General features: G+C 38.7%; 1 protein-coding gene across 1 annotated transcript in view; it reads right to left on the bottom strand.

The window, feature by feature from the left end:
• Window positions 1-2,168: 2,168 nt before the first annotated feature.
• Window positions 2,169-21,315, bottom strand: part of SKOR2 (SKI family transcriptional corepressor 2) — a 46,196-nt gene continuing 27,049 nt past the window's right edge. The window contains exons 7-9 of the mRNA XM_032151709.1: window positions 16,255-16,322; window positions 8,383-8,448; window positions 2,169-2,891 (exon numbers count right to left, since the gene is read on the bottom strand). Of these exons, the coding sequence (XP_032007600.1) occupies window positions 8,386-8,448; window positions 16,255-16,322 (131 nt within the window). The 3' untranslated portion in view covers window positions 2,169-2,891; window positions 8,383-8,385. The remainder of the gene's footprint in view (window positions 2,892-8,382; window positions 8,449-16,254; window positions 16,323-21,315) is intronic.

Genomic DNA, 21,315 nt, shown 5'->3' with positions numbered 1-21,315 from the left:
TAATTTAATTTGGAATTAAAATAGAGAATTGTATTTGCATTGCCTGTATGCTTTATTAGCTAGTATTTGGATTGACCTTGGAATTTTGACAAGATAAAACAAAGAAAAGAGCATAGCATTTTTTTTTCTGCTGTCATTTTGCACAGCCAAGAATTTTTACTTGTCTTTCTGAGGAGTAGCTTCATTTTTAGCCCCATGCAGCACTTGAGATGGATGTCCTGTCTGTTTCCACAAGGCAGCTCAGATAACACAATTATATCCAGTTTTAGGGAAGAATTCTTTTGTTCCAACTTAAAAGCAACAAACATTACTAAAATAGGAAAAAGATGTTCACTATTCTTAATGAGAAAACACATGGGGTAAATGACATGTTTCCACATCACATGTGTGATTTCCTTGACTCTTTTTCCCTGAAGCTTTGGGTTTTTGGCATGTAGCTTTATGGTTACTTTGAGGATTGTTAGGCTCTGGTGCTTGTAATGAATAGAGACTCTAAGGCATGGGAGTAAGGTCAACAGGAGTCCCCTGGCACTCAGAGACATGTATAGCCGGGCTTCTTTGGAATCTGGAATTTAGGTGGAGAACTGGAAGGCACCAATGCAGTTTTAACATTCTTCACTTGATCTTAGCCAAAAGGCCGAGAAGTGATAGTTTTAACATTCTTCGCAGCAGAGGCTAATGGTTTTCTGTACTGAACTTGGCCACGAACTCAATGCAGAGTTATGCCATGGTTAGTAAGTCCAGAGTACTGCAGACATACTGGTCAAGTTATTGGGTTCTCTCTCTTTTGCTACAAGATCATTTGCTGATATTTTACCACTAATAACTCATAGATATTTAAAGTTGCAACTGGAAAGGAAAGAATGACATTTCAGGCTGGTTTACACTGCCAGTTGATGCAGCTGCAGGACAAAGACCTTAAATTTATCTGTAAATCTGTTATTCTCCCTCCAAACTCCTGGGCCAAGCTGCTCTTGCTCTGAGAAGCTATCTGGTCCTAGTTTGCATTGGATTCTATAGAAAATGACCTCTGCTGTCCCCTGGTGGCTAGTCATGAAGCCAGGTTTGTGACCTCCCAGATGATTTTCTGCCACCTCTGATAACCTTGGCTTAAAGTACAAAGCTAAGAGCCACAGGGCTTCCATCCCTATGTGAAATTTCATGCTTATATCGGAGAAAATTCTCCACTTACCTGACTGCTCAAATTATACACCTAGGTACAATTACCAGTTTTAGAAACATGTATCATGTCCAAAGGACTGTGTGAGACTCATACCTGCACCCAGGCCCCTCCTGGAAGAACAGCTCAAAGAGAACATTTTTTGTCGCAGCATCTTCATATTAGTTTCTGCTAATGGTCACTAAGAACCTGTTTCCAGACTCTGGGACTTAGTCTACATTCCTTATCTAATGCGGCTTCTCATCCTTCATAGGCTAGGAAGATCACAAATGAGTATCCCTCTTTTGGTTTCTTATTGTCACAGCCAAGATAAGAGCTGTGTTAGTGCTTAGTGGCATAGTTAGTGGCAGAGTTAGTGCTTAATTTTAAAACATTTAAAGTAATATTTATCTCAAGGGTAAGTTGTGAAGCTTTTTGGGATAGTTCGTGGTAATAAAGCTGGTGGGGAAAAAGTATTAAATCTCATGGCGATGCATCTGAAGGCTGTTTTGAAATCTGTTGAGGGATGCCAATGGTGAGATGTTTTTTCAGTTAGGATGGGCTTTGGCAACCTCAGTTTGGGAGGTCATCCATGGTGGACTTCTGTGCAACCCACATTACCTTAGAAATCTTGGCTGCAAAGTGTTCACTATTTATCTCTCTCATCTGAAAAGCAGAATTTGGGGCATAATATGATCTTGTGGACTTGGATTTAACATCACAGTAAGTAGGAAGGCCTACGATGGGCTCTATCAGCAACACTACTAGAAGACCTAGCAGGAATTTAGAACATTCCTTTACCTATACAAAGACCCTAAAACAATGGAGGAGTTGTCCAGATGCTGACAATGACCAAAGGCTGGGCTAGCCTTTAATAATCATTTTTGAAGGAATTCTGTTTTCAAAAATAATTTATTCAAATATTTTTATACCAAAAAAATTTTAAAAGTACGAATTTCTCTTAGTTGTCCTCAAGCAAATGTGCATTTAACTACATGAACACAACTACTACTTCATAGTTTTTTTATTATAGACTTTTTTATCCACATGAATGTTAAAGAAACTACAACAGAGTTAAATACCATTTTTGATAACATGATTATATTCTTAATTACACTCAATATTAAACTGTAAAATATTTCCAGAGGAATACAATCTTCATTCATACAGCAGGCAAAGTACAGGGAGGAAGGGGCCACGTGTAAGTCTGTCCAGTTTGCTATGAAAAGCAGGTTTGTACGGCTGGTGCCTTCCCATCCATTGAAACGCGATCCCTACTCCTGGGATGGGTCTTGTGTTTTCTTCCACCAAGAATCACTTCTTCAAAAAGAAAAGACAGTTTTGTAGAGCTGCTTTCTCCGTGTGTGCAGGACTGAGACTGCCTGGGGCCATCTGCTGATTTCCCATCCCAGTTGGCTAACAGCACTTCCCATGCTCTGGGTTCAGCTGTCCTTTAAAAACACAAAGACTCGAACTTTGGTTCCACCAAAAGATGCGACAAGCATTGACTGCTCTGGTTGGCTCCCCCCTCCCCCCACTAATGAATGGCTGCTACAGTCTATTTTACATGGTTGTCCATGCTGTTTTGAGGTCACTTGTCCTTAGGTTCTCCTGAACCTGATTTTGTATTTAATTCCCAAGCCCTTTCGATCTGCAGTCTTTAACGCGGGTCAGAAGTGCTCCATGGCAGGCTGTATCTTACAAGAGAACAAGAGTAAGTAGTTCTGTGCTCCTTGGATAAGACAAAAGCATAGAATGACAAGCTGAGCCCAATATAATTGGATAATTTTAAAACATTTAAAGTAATATTTAGTATACCCTCCTTAGCAGAAGACATTTTGTCTGCTACCCTAGGTTATATATCTCTGATGATATTGAGCCAAACCAGAAATACTAAATGAGAATGTGCTGGTTTGCTGTGTGCTTTCTACAGTAAAGCCATTTAGATGGGTTTAGAAGCTGGGGTTTGTTGTAGGGCAAAGACAAAAGCAGCCTGCTGTGAAAGGGGCAGACAGAATTTCATGCTCTGGTGCTCTGTTGGTTTTGATTGGATGGCCCAACTTACGTTTATTTTTTTTGTTGTGGGGTGTCAGGGCAACACAGAAGTATGCGTGGAGGTTTTGTGATTCAAAATCAATAAAATGATTGGATTGGTTATTAACTGCATATTTATAACTGATAATACAAGATGTGAATTAGGCCATGATTTTAGGTGACAAACCAGAGAGAGCAGACAAAGTATGGAATGCAGAGCCAGCCCCAGCCTGGCTTGAATCCTGCCACTTCCTAGCGGTGAGACCACAGGCAACTTACTCATCTCTTGTCTCTTTAGCCTTCTCAGCTGTAGAGGGGTGAAAGCAGTAATACTTACCTCAGGGGGTTGGTCCAAAGATTAAATAAGATAATCGACATAAAGTCCTTAGAACAGTGGGGGCACACCATTGTTCTCTAAGGAGATTCTTAAAAGAACCTCTTATGTCTGACTAAAGATGAGAGAAATGAATGTACCACTCCCCCTCTTTATCTTTGATCTATATAAAAGGAAGACACAGAATGTTCCATTAAAATCCAATATCCTTTTTTTAAAGACTCTTGTTGTTACTTTCGTAGTAATTATTCCAGAAGTGAAACAAAAATGAGTTTACCAAAGAGGTAGATACAGTTAAAATACCAACAAAAAGTAATATTCCAGACTCTTCAGAAAGATGCAATGTAGCAATTAGTGATTAAGAAAATACAGACATAAGGCAAAAATAGGTGGGTCATGCCCTTGGGTGTTACATGTGGTCTTGGGCTGGCTTTCATGAAAATGGCCCCTTTCTGGGAAAAAGGAGAGAATATAGCAGAAAATTGGCACACAAAAGTGACAGCCAAAATTTTAGAGCTAGTAGAGATTTTGATCAGGTTTGGCCATCCACATTTTATAGATAAGAGTGAGACTCAAAGAGGTTAAATGATGTTACTCAAGATAACACAGAGAGATGACATCAGATCTGACACCCAGTCTCCCTCACCACCAGCTAAGGACCCAAGGAAGACAGGGAGAAGGCTTTAGGGTCAAATAGACCTGGATTGAATCCTGTATCTGTCACTTGAGAGCTATGTGACTGCCCTGAGCCTCAGTTTCTAAGTACGAAATGGAGGTAATAATAGGATCTGCCTTACAGCATTGTAAGGATAACACAGTAAGTATTTAGCCAGTATCTGGCATAGTTAGTGCTCAATAAATGATCATTATTATCATCTCCAGTTTGGCCAATGAGTTTCTGTATGACTATGAATGAGACATTTCCCCGATTCGCTTCCTACTTATGTAAAACAGTTTAATTCTTGTCTGTGAAAGGTGTGGGTGTTTCAACCAGTGACATCAATGATAACTGCAAAATGTTTAAATGTGTTTGGAAGAAAATGAATGTAAAGTAATAATTAAATTAGTGTTAACACCATACCTTTTTTTTTTTTTTTTTTTTTTGAGATGGAGTCTCGCTCTGTCGCCCAGGCTGGAGTGCAGTGGCGCAATCTCGGCTCACTGCAAGCTCCGCCTCCCGGGTTCACGCCATTCTCCTGCCTCAGCCTCTCCGAGTAGCTGGGACTACAGGCGCCCGCCACCACGCCCGGCTAATTTTTTTGTATTTTTAGTAGAGACGGGGTTTCACCGTGGTCTCGATCTCCTGACCTCGTGATCCGCCCGCCTCTGCCTCCCAAAGTGCTGGGATTACAAGCGTGAGCCACCGCGCCCGGCCTACACCATACCATTTTTATTTGGGGACAGATTTCACACAGATTTCACTGGGTTATCTGTGCAGGAAGTGCGTCACAGAAATAACTAGATGTAAGGAAGGCCATCAGGAATAATTCTGGTGTTAAAAATGGGCCCAGGTGAAAGGATAATGTCTGCAACATTTTGAAGTATTTTTCAAATCCTTTCCATTGTACTCATGAGCTTATAATGAGACAAATACGAAGAGCGGTACAATGTCTAATCTAATAGGGCTTGTTTTAGGAGGTAGTTTGAAGGTAAATAAAATAAACTACACTTTAACATCTGGTAGCTAAACAAATAGAATTCATTGCCCCAGTGGCGACTATGCTTAGGTTGAAGAAAGGTGTAGATAAATCCACGGGTAATGGATCTTTATGGCGTTATCAAGGGAAAGCTAAGAGTATTCAATGTATATGCCTAAATTTTGAGGTTGATATCGTTAAGAACAACAATTTTGCTCTTAAAGTATCTTGGCCTGGGTGGATCTTTATTTTGACTCAACATGGAATTTCTTATGTTCTAATGTAGGACAAAAAAAATGTGCAGATCAGTGATATGTGGCAGTACTCGCTCAGCTTATTAAGTGGATTGCCTGTGGTTTTGAAAAGCTTCCTCCTCTTAATAGTCATATTGGAATCCACTGGGTGGCAAGAACACTGCATACTACCTTAAGGGTCACTCTTGCATAAGACATTAATGCGTCAGTCCCTAATTTGGAAACCTGTGGTCACTCTGCAAGACAGAATGTGTCTCTCTCCCTTGGTGTAATGATTTTTATTTTGTAATCTCTCTTGGGGTAACTCCTTGCAGGCTTGGCATGTTGAGAATCAGAGACTGCCTCTAACAATACAGTCATGATTCTCTGCTTGGCTGATTTAGCTAAGCATTTAAGTAACCACTAATCTTCTGAAAGCACCAGGGTCTACTTAGAGAAATCCCTGTTGTCTGCAAGGATGGAAACAAAATCAGCATGGAGGAAGCATTAGTTACTAAACACAAATCAATCTTTTTTTTTCTTTTTCCCACCTAGCCATATGTTAGGTCACTATCAGAGGTGTAGTTTCTGGGCAGTGAGTCTTAATTTGTAGGTGCAAAATGGGCTCAGGTCTGACAAACAGGGAAGATAGGTTGGGGAAGTGTAAGGAGTAGAAAGAGAGTTTATTGAAGCTCTTAAGTATAAATCAAACCACACTCTAAGACTGGGCATGGCTGTAATCTCAGCACTTTGGGAGACCAAAGCAGGAGGATTGCTTGAGCCCAGGAGCTTGAGACCAGCCTGCAAAATATAGGCAGACCTTGTCTTTACAAAATAAAAAAAATTTGCTGGGCATGGTGGCATGCACGCCTATAATGCTGAGATAGGAGGATGGCTTAAGCCAGGGCGGTCAAGGCTGTATCGAGCTGTGATCGCATCACTGCAACTCCAGTCTGGGCAGAAGAGTGAGAACCTGTCTCAAAACAAAACAACAAAAACCCCATTCTAATGGATGAATCTCACAAGTGCTAAGTAAAACAAGCCAGACACAAGAGAATGTTCTATGCAACGTCATTTACATAAAGTTCAAAAACAGGCAAAATTTACCATTGTTGGGGGTCGGGAGTGGGAGAAGCTGGGCAGGAGCACAAGGTTGTTATCAGGGGCTGGAAAGCTAAGTGAGCTCATTGTGAACATTTACTGAGTTTCCTTTTTGTTTTTGTTTTCATTGTGTGTGTGTATGTGTGTGTTTCTGTGTGTCCCTGCGTGAGTGCAATTCACTGAGTTTTGATTTGTAAACTTCATGATTTGTATGATTTTATGATTTATATACTTTGAATAAGAAGGTTATTTTTAAAAACATCCTAGTATTTTCTCTTGAAAGAAAATTAGTTTGACATTTTCAACCACTATACATATGGAGTTTATCAGAATTAATTTGGACCATTCTTGCCTTAATTATCTTGATATTCTAAGTTAAAATTCACTGGAATCTAAATGTTCTAAAATTTTCATTTCACTCTGCTGGTGCAAACCTGGTCTACTATACTGAGAAAGAAATTGCCTAAAGTCAACTTCAGACTTAATAAAAATACTTTAATATATAGAACAGAGCCAACCTCACAGGCGCATTTGTGAATAACTCCATAGAGATGGAAACAGAATGACTTACTCTCTGAGCACCTCTATTGCAGTATCATCTGCTCACCAAGAACAATAAGTACATGCATTAGGAAGAAGCAGGCACTAGATCCAAAGTCAGGGCCCCCAGAATCTCTTCTTGGCTTTGCAACATGAACATAAAATGTCACATCTCTTATCTGTAAACCTCAGTTCCCCATGTGTAAAATTAAGGGAAAGCACATGAACGAAAGACTGTTTTGGAAAGGGTTTTAAGCACCTGATGAAATGTAACATAATTATTATTATTTAAGACAAATACTGAAGACTACCGCTAATAGAGATAATGGCAAGAAAAGTTGTCATTTGCACCTGATAGAGGAAATTTGTGATAGGCAGAAGAGAGGTGAAGGAACAAAAGGAACCATGAGCCTGCAAGTTCTTTTTGCCAACAAATTCTATTGAGTTGAAAATATGTTCCAGAGGGGAGGAGTGGGAAGAGTCATTCTGATGGGAATGGATCAAACTGATAAATGGCTGCGGTCCTAGCTGGCCGTGAGCACTAACAAATGCTACCTTTGGCATCTGTGGTTTTTTTCCCTGATTTAGCAATCCTAGTTGTTAGGTCATCCCAATATATTGTTACAGAAACAATGTCCTAGTTTTTGAATTCCCACAATTCTAATAATTACATATGTCTTCTTCCATGGGCTGAAAAACTTTCTTTTCAAATGCTTAGGTATGTTCTGAATATAGCCATTGAATTTTCACTGTCTGCTTTTCCTTAAGAGTCCAAAATAATTGTCTTTTCAATTTTTTTTAAACTGATATGACCTTGAACCTGGCTTCAGCTGTAGAGAAACTATTATTGGTTTAGGGAAAAGATTAGTTACTATTCCTAGAGCAGAAAGTCTGAAAGGTCTGTATTGTCCTCAGTTGTTCATATTACCACCTGCAGTAACTCTCTGAAAGTCAGATTTCAGGCAGGCTTTTTGGAAGCGAAGGAGAGACAGAGATGAGACACCCTGAGGATGACTGCTGACACTTTGGTTTCCTTGGGGCAGTAATTGGGGTGTCAGAACCATAAACAGCAGAAAACCTTAAAACAGAAAGAAGATCACTTTTGTAGACTGAATAGAGAATTTTTAGTTATAGGAATTTTCCATGGAATTTATAAGAAGTACTTGGCCATTCATTTAGGAAGTCCCATCCCCGGACATAATGAAGTCTATTGGTATATTGACTCAAACACAGGATGCAACTTTACCAATCCCTTGGGCTATTTCAAACACATCAGTAAAGAATACATTCAAGCACACAACAATACAGAGAGTTAAGAAAATCTCTTTCCTCTGGGAATCTTACCTTTTAGCTTTTGCTGAGATGGGCGCCAAGCTTTTCTTTCCTGATCAAGCTTGCTGCATAGGGGATCTGTAAGATAAAAACAAGCAACACCATCCAGGTAAGCTAGATTTGGAGAGAGATGTGTAATGGAGACCCTTCATCATGCCTAACAATTTGAATGCCAATAGATCCTCCCTAAAAAAAGAGGTCTCCGTCTGCTCAGCAGTATGAGGTTTCTGGGGCATAGCATCCTTAAGGCCTGTTAACAAGTACAGTGAGGACAGAACAGGTGATCACACTAGATTGCTGCTACAGCTAGTCCTTGAGGTTAACATGTGATGTTTCACTTTTTAAAGTTTTTAAAAATTTGCATTTCATAATATGGTATCATATTTATTTAGGTACAAAAACTGAGTTATGATGTTCTAATGTATGTTCAAGGTCATAAAACAAGAACGTGCTTACAAACTAGTTTAATGTAATTGTTCAGTTTATTAGAATGCTTTCTTTATAACAGATGTAATTTCTTTATAACATATGCTATCCTTATAAATCACAAATAAGACTAACTAAACCCAAACTATTACTCTGATTAGATTCCCAATAACTGATAAGATGTATCAGAGGCCGGGTGCGGTGGCTCACACCTGTAATCTCAGCACTTTGGGAGGCTGAAGTGGGAGGATTGCTTGAGCCCAGGAGTTCAAGACTAGTTCGGGCAACATAGGAAGGCTCTGTCTCTACAAAATATTTAAAAATTAGCCAAGTGTGGTGGCACACACCTGCTACTTGGGAGGCTGAGGTGGGAAGATCACTTGAGCCCAGGAGGTCAAGGCTGCAGTGAGCCATGATTGCACCGCTGCACTCCAGCCTGGGTGACAGAGCAAGACCCCTTCTCTCTCTTAAACACACAAAGAAGCATCAGAAATAACTGCATGAATGGAAAATATGACCTTGAGAATTCTACCTGGATAAACTTGAAAAGTACTTTCGAATACTGGGGTTTTGAATAAAAGCTGATCACAGTTGGTATGCTACTTTTCATTACAAAATTCCAATGGTTGAAATTGGACTCAAGGTATTATTTAGATTTGCCTCTCCACTAACCCCCGTTAAGGTGCTCTACCCTTATGATACCGACCTTCATCATTACTAGGCTAAACTCAGGGCTCTAAAGACTATTCTACACGTAAAGAATAAATATTCACCCTTCTAGAATGTAATGTGAAATATGACTGTGAAGTAAAAGCAGTGAGGGAAATAAAATCACTTTCATTCAATTAGGCAATTATATATATATATAATATAAAATTATATATATTATACATATAATATAAAATTATATATATTTTTCCATTACCAGTATACTGTATGTTTTCCTCTCATGATCCACAGTCCACACATGTGAACCTTTATTATTAATGAGAAAGAGTTATAAATCTACAATGATGCTAGTGGCTAAAAAGAGTTGGACCATTTTACTCTAATAATTAGTCAGCTGAATCAAACAGTCTCTTTAACAGGAAAAAAAGGACAATAATAAAATAATCATCTCACTATTTTGATATATAACCACAACATAAACATGTCAGATAGGCATATATCTGATAAAGGGCATAGATAGCATCATTGAAATTAATGATTCATATAGTAACATTAAAAGTTCAGTGTCCTAATCTCGTATTTTAGGATGCAGGCTGAGATCAGCTAGATAACTATGACAAGGACAGTTACACAGGGACCTACTCCAGTTACCTCTTCTTTTCACTCTACGTTATGCTATACCTGCTATTAACAGAGACCCCTTTGAATATTGGTTTTCCATTATGGTGTATGCTGCAATGTGCCAAAGCATATGGATCACTTCTCTAGATGCATGACATGACAGAGCCTGGAATGGAATTCTATTATTTAGGATAACAAACAATGTAAACTTTTGGGCACAAGGAGTTCCCAATAAAATGTGTTTGTGCCACTCTCACATTTAAAAAGAGTCCTCAACATCAATATTAGACAACACAAAGATTTAGCAAGTGTCTGTTCTATACCAGCCACCAGGAGAGATAAGTTAAATCACCATGGGCCATCTCCTTAAAGGAGTAAACTACTCACGCTAATCCAAAGAAACCCACCTGAAGGATTCTACTTTCAGAGCTAAGTCAAAACTGCTTCCTCTTTCTTTTTTTCAGAAGCAAGAACACAGCATTTCATTAAGGTAGGAAGTTGAGAAGGAAAAGAAAAGAAAAAAAAGGACTCAAGAAAAAAAGGACATTTCCAAATAAGCATATTTGAGTCCCAAGGGTCCAGATTGGAATTTAAACTGGGGTGAAGAATTATCCCCACTAGAATGTCGGTTTTTTCATTTATTTCATTGAAACAAAATGAAATAAAAGCCAAAAAACAACAAAGATAAAAAGCAAAAAGTAGTGAGCTGAGAATCATGTATTTTTCCATTCTAAGTCCTAAATCATGAATGGTAAATAAAGATTATAGCAGCATGGCCAGTTGTTCCTGGAAACAACATTATTTCACTAATTCCAGGATGCACTTTATCCCCTCACATTTTAACATTTCTGAAATCAGATGTATTATAATTGATGGTATCTTAGAATTATAGTTGAAACCTTTTACTTTATGATTCATCAAATAGTGGTGCCTCTTACAACTGATGGTGCTTCAGATTCCATAAAATGCAACATTGGACTTGCAGACGCTTCAGCAAATTCTCCCCAACTCAGAAGCTCAGGATTTTAGAGGCTCAATTTAAACTAGTTAGTTATTCCATGCAAATCTCCTACAATAGGACTTACAAAAGCTTTCTTTTCATCTTGACCAGCTTAGAAATTACCGAGATTGGCATGGAGAAAAAAATTCAAAGTATTATGTAGCTTCTAAATTACCTACTTGGTTATAGTAGATCAAAAGTACTGGAGTTAAAAAAAAAAAAAGTGACTTCCTAGTTTGTGCCAAGAGAGTTAACCTGAGCTCACACATTCAGGTCAGTCAACATCTCAAAAAGAGAAAAATGAGAAGAAAAAGGCTACATAACTAAGGAACAACTGATTGCACTGTCAAGTTGCACAACAGTAGATCAATAATTGGAAATGGACACACAGTAGCCAAAGTCTGTCTACTGCTAGAGAATTTTAAGGCAGCTTCCACGGAAGTTCAGGCTTGCATTAAGTCTTCTGACTTGCATGGATCTCCTTTTGATACATCTTTAGATACAGAACCAAAATCTTCTAGTGGCCCAGGGATCTTCTTCTAAAAATATAATGCAAAATAGTAATGGTTCTATCTACCTTTTTAAAAAAAATAAAGATATAAGACATATTTTTACAAACTCTGTAGGTTATACAGTAGAAATCTGGGGAAGTTCCCATCCTAATGAATATTGGAGAACCTCCAAGAAAAGACCATCTTACTGAAGAGCTGTGTCCTTGCCAAAGAACAAGCACTCCTCCAGCAAAGATAACGACCTCTCACTCCTTTCCCTGTGACGACGCACTGCACTCCCATCATCAGGAAGTTATAAACTGCTGTTTTACAAGTCCACCGTGAACAAGACATTAGTCCTTAATCTATTGATTGAACATTATTTTAATTGAGGCTTTTAATGAAGAACTTTGAGACCGATTCCCCCTAGCTGCGTGTGACTGCAGCATTCTGGAAAAACAGCAGAGGGCACTTAAAGACTAGCACATTTTCCCAATCAACACGCCTTGTGGTAGCGATCTGACAATTCAAAGGATGTGAATCTGGGTCTAGCCATTTATCATGTGCTCTATGTTGCAGCATCACAATGTCCTCCAAGAACTATGACTAAAAAATAAAAAAGCATGTCTTCAACAAATCTACAGTACTAGCTTATACACAGATGCACTTGCTTATAAAATTATTGCCAAATTCGTAATAAAAAAAGGTTATCAAGGCATCATCACAGTCTCAGCTCATGTTGTAAGTTTTTATATTCCAGTCCTTGGAAAAACTTTAATCAAAAAGCTTTTTTTTCACTGAATAAAAATCTTCAGTCAGCTTCTTCATCCTAAGGACTGATGAGTTTTGCTTTTAAAATTGAATAAACTTCTCCTAGAATCACAATTCATTTGTGAATGAGAAATCCTTTACCCTTTATTACACTAAACATTTACATTTTCATAAACATGCTAAATTTAAAAACTTTTGTTTTGGTTCATAGGGATAGGAAAATATTTCTTTGTTTTGCATAACTAAACGTGGCTTAGTAATACAAATGCCATAAGCACTTGAAAACCCAGGGCAGGGGTGGGGGACTTTAACACAAACCATGTTAAATACTAAAAAACCCAAATTTTGAGCTATTTTTTAAAAAGATAGCTTATAGCCATGTATAAGTGTTAACTAATTCCTCACGTTTTAAATCTCACATTGCAATAAGTACACATTCATTTATAAAGACACAAAGAGAGTCAATCATTTGACTCTGTAGTCATCACAACTTTACATTTAACACGGGAAAAAGAAGCAATGGTGCAGAAATGACAGTCAACAGAGAATCTAAAAACGCAGGAGCTGAAGAAATTCATAAGTTTTCTTTCTATGGCAATGATACCCAAGATGCTTTCAATATAAGTTTTTTGAATAGAAACACTTTTTAACAACATAGGATAAATGCATTGTGGGTCTTTGGGAATCATTACAAAATATGATTGTTTTAATAGATTTGAATTCTCCATGACTGCAAGATAGAGTGGGCTTTTATGTCATCTCAAGAAAAAAAACAGCCTGTTTTGTAATATATGCTCTGTAAACTTTAAATATAAAATAATTTTGAGTGAACTATTCTGTTTTCAGGAAGCAAAGCATGCAACCATATTGACTGATGAATAAGATCATCCAACTAAAATATTCAGAAAGCCAGTAATTGTGATACTTTGCAATTTCTTGATAATCTTCAGATAGAATTTTCTAAAGACATTTTCCCCCAGGTACTTTGACAAATACATCAGGCTGAATAAGGAATTAGATACATTTCTGTTCAAGTAACACTGAATCTGCAGCCTCAATTCTAAAGCAGATAGTACCATGTAAACATAGGTCCTTCCTGCACAAAAATATATCTAGCCAGATGGGCACGGTGGTTCACGCCTGTAATAGTTCCACTATTGTAGGTACTACTTTGAGAAGGGCCACACCATTAAATTGATTACTCACATTGGCATAGCATTTTATGGCTTGTATGTACATTTCATGTTTATTACTCAATTGCATCTTATAATATTCCTACCAAGGCCCTAGGTTAAACCTTATAGCCATTCATTTTGGTTGAGGAACTGACACTTAATGAACTATATGGGATGGGTCTCAATCCCAAGTTACAGATGTTAAAGCTCATCTCTGTTAGGTGCAGACAGAGCAGTAATACGGAAGTTCCCTAAAATTTGCTAGCATTCCTTCCTTTAGGAGTTGTGGTAGTAGTATTTGCCTAGTGTAAAATAACATTTGAGGAAACCAGGACCAAGCCAGGGAAATTTGGAAAAGAATGAAGAGGACTGCTATATGAGAGTATCAGAGCTGGGTCAGGATCATCATGGGTGGTGATTCATTCAACAAATCTTTATGAACAGCTGTTTGATGCTGCACACTGTAATAGGTACTGGAGTCAGCATGAAAACCCTGGGCATCTAATGGTAGGGGACACACAAAAAGGGGAAGAAGCAGGAGGGACAAATCATGTCGATTTCACCAATTTTCATGTTGTTACCCTGGGAGTAGCTTTATGTATTTCAGGAATTATATGATACCTACAAGGGCAGGAGGGTGGGGGTGGGAAATTCAAGCTTTTCCCAAATTATTTAATTTGCTACCAGGAATAGTTTACTATCTATAGGAATGTGAATTAACAACATTTGTCTAGATAGATGAATACATGTGATAAAATATTTTATAAGACAGCATAATAAAATGATTTAGTAATACCAGTTTTAATCTTCCATGTACCAAATATCTCAAAAGACATGAGATATTTTTTTCTTCTATCAATCCTATCTGCTTATTACATGGAGACAATATAATTTCCTCTTTTACTAAAGAAACCAAATGCCAAAGAAAATTAAGACATTAAGGTTACATAACTGGCCTTAAATAAGGGCACTAAAAGAAATACTGTTTCCTTTCCCAATGCCCATTTTGCTATACTCACCACCACCCCCTGAAATCACAATTTTTTTGTTGCACGTGTGGCAATTTTTTTCTTTTGTTTTAAGAGTATGAAAATGGGCTGGGTGCAGTGGTTCATGCCTGTAATCCCAGCACTTCAGGAGGCCCAGGTGGGAGGATTGCTGGAGGCCAGAAGTTTAAGACCACCCTGGGCAACACAGAAAGACCCTGTCTCTACAAAAAATTTAAAAATTAGTCAGGTGTGGTGGTGCACATCTGCAGTTCCAGCTACTTGGGAGGCTGAGGTGGGAGGATTGCTTGAGCCCAGGAGTTGGAGGCTGCAGTGAGCTATGATTGTACCACTGCACTCCAGCCTGTGCAGCAGAGTGAGACCCTGTCTAAAAAAAAAAAAAAAAAAAAACCTGAAAATGATGTCCTTTGTAAAATAAGGAAGGTGTTAAAATTTTATATTCCCCTACATCGAATATTTTATTTAAATTTTTCCTTTAAACAGAGAATACAATAAATATATTCACAGCAGTAATCATAGCTCTTATTATCAAGGAATCAAAAGCTAAGAATGGGAATTTGTTATTAAATCAATTATGAAAATCCTCTGCTCCCCAGTGAATTCAGGTGCAAACAAAACCAACATGAGAAGAAAATCTTGTTTAAGCAGCATCTTATGTAGTGGTTTTCAGAACTGAGAGTTGTTAGCGATCACTTGAGATCAGGGAAAACCAACTGCTGCAAAAATGACTCTTAGGAATCTCCACTAACACTGGCATGATTTCTCCAATGAAGAATGGAAACATTAATAACTACCTTTCTTAAATAATCCCGACAGAAGAACTAGGTTTCTGGCTCTGTAGACAAGACAGGCACATATGCATGGATCCATGATTAATGGTTGAAAGGTAGCACGGATCAGTACAGAAATGTCAAGCAACCCAAAGTATAATAATTACGCTGAGAATAGCACTAAGGATCAATATGTGTTTTTATCCAGGTGATTAAATATATCTTGAAAATATTGAGCAGAAATAATTTTCTCCATTGTACTCACAAAAATGAGGAAGCTTGGGAGACTCCTTTAAAAGCCCTAATGAATAATACTAGATGTATCTACATGGGGACAAAAGGCAAGAAATTCAGAAAGCAAACAAAAACCCAAAACAAAACCACTACATTTACTTATCAGACATCTTCCTGTTTTCTTTTCCATATAAATAGATGTTAGTGAGTGTCCATTTTTAGAAATGATTAGGATAGAGTAATACATTTCATTTGGAAATCATTTGTTCCTTTTCATCATCCTTCAAGTGAATTTAATTGATTAATTGTGCTCATTAATTATGTTTTATTGGTAGTGGAGGGCCCGGCTCAAGTGTGGGTAGTGAAAGGAAGAGAGGATGGAAGACAGTTGCCCTTCACTGAGCTCCTAGTATGGCCCAGCATTGTGTTTGGGAAGTTTGCATAATGGAAGAAAATGCAGGTACCTTTGGTTTACCCACTGAGATAATTTACACATCTGTCTGTTAACACATGGTAGGTAGTTACATTTAGAGGAAACATACTGCCACATCTGTTTATCCTGTGTCTAAGTAAATCTCTTGGTAATTAGCATCTAAGCCAGCTGAGAGGTAAGTGGACCAAAGGATTTCATGCAAAAACGTGAACAGTTTCATACATATTGGGTAGTCTGAAAACAAACCAATTAAGTTGCATTTATTTTTAAGTAGAAATGCATCTTACAATTTGTAACTGTTGCACCATTTCTTCTCGGTAGGCTAGTTCCCTTTTCATCTGATCCTGAAAATTATCTGGTAGGAGAGAGAGAGATAGAGAAAGATTAACTAAAGTGTAAAATCTACTGTTAGTTTAGCTAGTAAAAACATTATTGACAGTCCCACGGACAGCCCCCCTACTTTTAAGTCTTTTTTTCGTAGGCAAATTATATGCTTGTTTGAAGAATGTTTTCAACTGTCTATAATTTAATCAGACTAGAGAGTAAATTCTGAGAGTATGTCTTATATTTTACAGTATCTCATATTCCATCTAGCATAATCTCTTGCATATGATTACACAGAAATATCCCACACAATCATGTTCTTTAACCTTTGCACACTTGTGCAAATCACAGGTATTGGGAGCTTCCACTGTCTTCAGAAGTCCAGTACGAGTGAGTGGGGCAGGCCTCAGATAGAGCTGAGCATGGGAAATGCTGCCCCTCCTGCACATAATACCTTCCAGGTAAATAAGATGTGGGTCTGTGAAAAATGCCTGCCTGGCTTCACTGCAGCTCATCTCACTCCTAAGAGAGAATACTTCAGCCTGACTCTCCTGTGCAGCAAACTCTCTCACCCTGGGATCAGCCTTATTTTATGTTCCTCCTTTGTCCTGGTGCGTTTCTACAGACCTTACCTTAATCTGAGAAGAAGAGAACTTTAAGAGATATTGTCATGCAAAATATTTTTGCTGTTCTACATATTGACCATATTTATTGCATTAGGGAAAAAACAACTTCCAAATGCACAGTTTAGTGTTACATCTTCTCCATGTGATCCTTTTAAAAGTGTGGACTTGGCTAACTTTGCCTTTTTCTGCACTGAAGGAGAAATTAGCACGATTTCATATTTAGGAAACCAGCTTGAGGAAACCAGAAACTTCATCATTATCTTTTCATTATCTTTTCTTCTCCTTTTCCTTTCATCTCCACAGCCAACTAGTGTGTGAGTTCTATGTGTTCTACCTTCATCTTCTCCCCTCTTTGCCATTGTTACCTCCCACGTGCAGGCACCTCATCCCTGAATCATTTTCCAACTGACCACCTGCCTCCAGTCCCTTCCTCTCCAAATACCTTTAATTCCCTGCTTAAAAATCTCCAATGGCTTTCCAACACTTTCAAGATAGTAAATCCTTTACCACTCATGAGACCCTGGGTACTTAGAGATGAAAAGGCTTTGTTCTTTTTATTTCTTTCAACTTCTACCTTTTCATATGATTTGAATTTCTTATCCAACCCCAAACATGTGTTCTAATTAATTTTTTTAAAAAGACCCAATCCCTACTGTCACCTCTGATTTTGATGTCAAAGTCACTGTAATAGAGGGAAGTATGTGGTGCCATGCAAAGATTGAGAGAAGAGCTGTCATTCATTCTGGGAGCATTAGAGGGAAGAGCTGCTTGAGCAGACACATGGAGAACAGCATTCTACATAAAGACATGGAAGGAGGAGAGGGGAACTGTATATGGCTCAGCTGGCTGTAGCCGAGGGCACGGAGGAAATCCCCTGCACCACACTAGCCACCAAACCACTCTCCAGTCCTCAACTATGCATTATACTTCCAGCCTCTGTGCTTTTGCCCCTGCTGTGGTCTTGCCCTTGCAGCAAACAACTACCTTTTCTTTAAAGTCCAGTCCAGATGTTACCTCCTCCAGGAAGTCTTCTCCAATTCTGCAGCCCCTCCTGCCAGAATTATTTACCCATTTTTTTGTACTTCTCCAGCACCCTGTCCATACCTGTATTAATGCATCCATAATACATGCTGTGATTAGTTGTTATACATCTGTCTCCCTGCTAAACAGTTGAGTTCTTAGAGGGCAGGAAGATACGTTTAGACACTTTTAAAATTTTCAAGGCCTACCACAGTGCCTGGCACACAGCAGGGGCTAGCTAATAAATGAGGAGTAAAAACACACAGAATTATCCACCAGCAGGTTGAGATTCTGCCATCTATAGTAACTACCCCACTGTAGAGCCTCAGACCTTTATCTAAAGAAACAAAGGTGTGAAACAATGTGCGCTTTCAGGTCTTTTCTTGCTCTAGCATTTTAAGCTTTGATGACAGGCCGAGTGTGGTGGCTCAAGCCGATAATCCCAGCCCTTTGGGAGGCCGAGGCAGGAGAATTGCTTGAGCCCAGGAGTTTGAGACCAGCCTTGGCAACATGGAAAAACCCTGTCTCTACTAAAAATACAAAAAATTAGCTGAGCATGGAGGTGCACACCTGTAGTCCCAGCTACGCAGGAGGCTGAGGTAGGAGAATCACCTGAGCCTGGGAAGTCAAGGCTGCAGTGAGCTGAGATTGCACCACTGCACTCCAGTCTGAGTGACAAAGTGAGACTCTGTTTCAAAAAAAAAAAGAAAAATTTTTTGGTGACAAAATAAATTGATCTGATTGGGCTCCATGCACCCACTTGTCTTTCCTGTGCAGGGGAAGTGAGGGAAAGATTTTGATTTACACCAATAACAATTAGGCGTAAGGTACCATGTGAGGAGCTGGCATCCACCTCACCAGGTCAGGATGCTCTAGAGGTGGGTCTAAGGGTACAGGGCAACAGGGAAACCAGCCCTCCACAAACTGCCCTGGTTCCAACACTTGGTCCTGCACTATGGCCTGCAGGCCTCCAGGAAGATCAGTGTGGTTCCAGACACTGGAGCACATGGCAAGCAGGTCTCCCTCTGTGAAGGAGAAAACTTTCCTCTGAGCTTCTAGGGGTCCAACATGCCTTTGACCAGGGTAGTAAACTAAGATGAATTAGGAAGGGGGGTGCTGCCTGAAGCCGACCAGGCTGGAGCACTTCCCTGGGATCACAGAAGATTCTAATTTTAGAGAAGGGAACAGCTAAGGGCAATTCAGAGTGGAATAATGAAAACTAATCCTAACTTAACTCACGCTCATTTTTTTATGATAGTACACTTAATATAATTCCTTAAGTTAAAATGAAAAAAAAAAGAAGCCATTAAAGTATTCGAAACAATAGCAAATTTTTTTTTAAGATTGGAGTGGGGAAGAGCATAAAAGGCAAACACTGAAAAGGAAAAGACTGGTTGATTTGATTAGACAGAAATTTAAAACTTTGGTATGCCAATAAATTACAAACAGATTAAATTCCCCAAACATAAAACACCATAGTCAACATTTAAAGGTAATTGATACAAACCAAAAAATACTTGCAACATGTCAAAGAATTAACATTTTAGTATAAGAGGGTTTATACAAATCAATAAGAAAATGAACACATCAACAGAAATATGGGGAGAGAATATAAATGGGCATTCACAAAACATGAAAGGATGCTAGACACATGAAAAATGTTCACCAACACCAGCAATGAAAGAAAAGGAAATAATATGAAATACCAAAATTTCCTCTTAAGTTAGCAAAGATTAAATGAAAAGATGATACATGCTATTCCAAAGATGGGAGCAGAAATTAGTTTAAACTTTCTGAAAAGCGACTTGAAATTATATGTTAATACCTTTAAAAAGTTCATACCCTTTAACACAGCAACACTTTTAGGAGTTTAACCTAAGGAAATAATAGTAGATACATGCAAAGACTTAGTTACAAGGGTGTCCATCATCTAAAACTTGGACAAACCTTAATGTCCAACATAACAGTATATTTATACACTGCTGTGTAGTAACAGAAAGAGGCACATTTTAGCTAAAACAAAAAGGAAGTAAAAAATGTTGTGTATTACATTTCATTTTGTTTTATAAAAGCATTTAATAGGCATTTAAAAAGGCTGAAACTCCAAAATGTTAACATTGGTTATCTCTAGGTGGCAAGATTATGGGTGATTTTTGTTTCCTTTCCTTTTTATTTCTGCATACTTAAAATTTTCCACAACAAGGATGTGTATAGCTTTTGAGATATAAAGATTGTTAATTGGCAAACATACAAAGATCTAACACTTTTTCTATGTTCTTTTTTTTTTTTTTTGAAATTTGAGGCAGAGTCTCACTCTGTTGCCCAGGCTGGAGTGCCGTGGCATGATCTCAGCTCGCCGCAACCTCTGCCTCCCGGGTTCAAGCAATTCTCCTGCCTCAGCCTCCCGAGTAGCTGGGGTTACAGGCATGCGCCACCATGCCTGGCTAATTTTTTTGTATTTTTAGTAGAGACAGGGTTTCACCATTTTGGCCAGGTTGCTTTCAAACTCCTGACCTCAAGTGATCCACCTGCCTTGGCCTCCCATAGTACTGGGATTACAGGATGAGCCACCATGCCCGACCATATTTTTTCTATGTTCTAAAGGTTGATGAAGACACAGTTTAATTGGAGATGGAAAAAATCATTAAGCCGACTTCTCTAGTGAGAATCACTTATAACCCAACTATTTTTGGAAAATGATAATATGAAAGGAAATAGCAAAGAAAAGCACTGAAGTGCAGCATGTCAGCCAACACAACAGCAAGGCTGCACACTGCAATCTCAGACAGCTGGAAAAGCCAAAGGGTTTTCCAAACAGCAATAAAAAGTATCTAGCCTACATTCCTAGAACCATAAGTAAGAAGACAAACCCATAGGGTACATCTGGTTCACATCTGGTTCACCTGGAATGTTCTAACCAAGCAGTGGGCTTTGGGGTTCAATTTGTTTACAATGGCTTCATTTTGTTATCTCTATTTTTAAAGAACCATTGAACCTTTTTTTTTTTTTTTTTTTTTTTGAGACAGGGTCTTGCTCTGTCACCCAGGCTTGAGTGCAATGGTGTGACCAGAGCTCACTGCAGCCTTGACCTCCCGGGTTCAAGTGATCCTCCCACCTCTGCGTCCTTAGTAGCTGGGACTACCTGTGCATGCCACCATGCTTGGCTAATTTGTGTGTATGTGTTTGTGTAGAGACAGGGTCCCAGTATGTTGCCCAGGCTGATCTCGAACTCCTGGGCTCAAGCAATCCTCCTGCCTCGACTTCCCAAAGTGCTGAGATTACAGACCTGAGCCACTGTGCCCAGCCAAAACTTAAAAAAATTTTTTTCATAGCCATCTCCTACTGAAAGGACCAAGGCTTTTAATCTGTACAGTATTT

Source organism: Hylobates moloch, unplaced genomic scaffold (genome assembly GCF_009828535.3).
Source record: "Hylobates moloch isolate HMO894 unplaced genomic scaffold, HMol_V3 SCAFFOLD_5, whole genome shotgun sequence".
Classification (NCBI taxonomy): Eukaryota; Metazoa; Chordata; class Mammalia; order Primates; family Hylobatidae; genus Hylobates; species Hylobates moloch.
The sequence above is the reverse complement of the archived record's forward strand: the minus strand, read 5'-3'. Positions and strand labels throughout refer to the sequence as shown.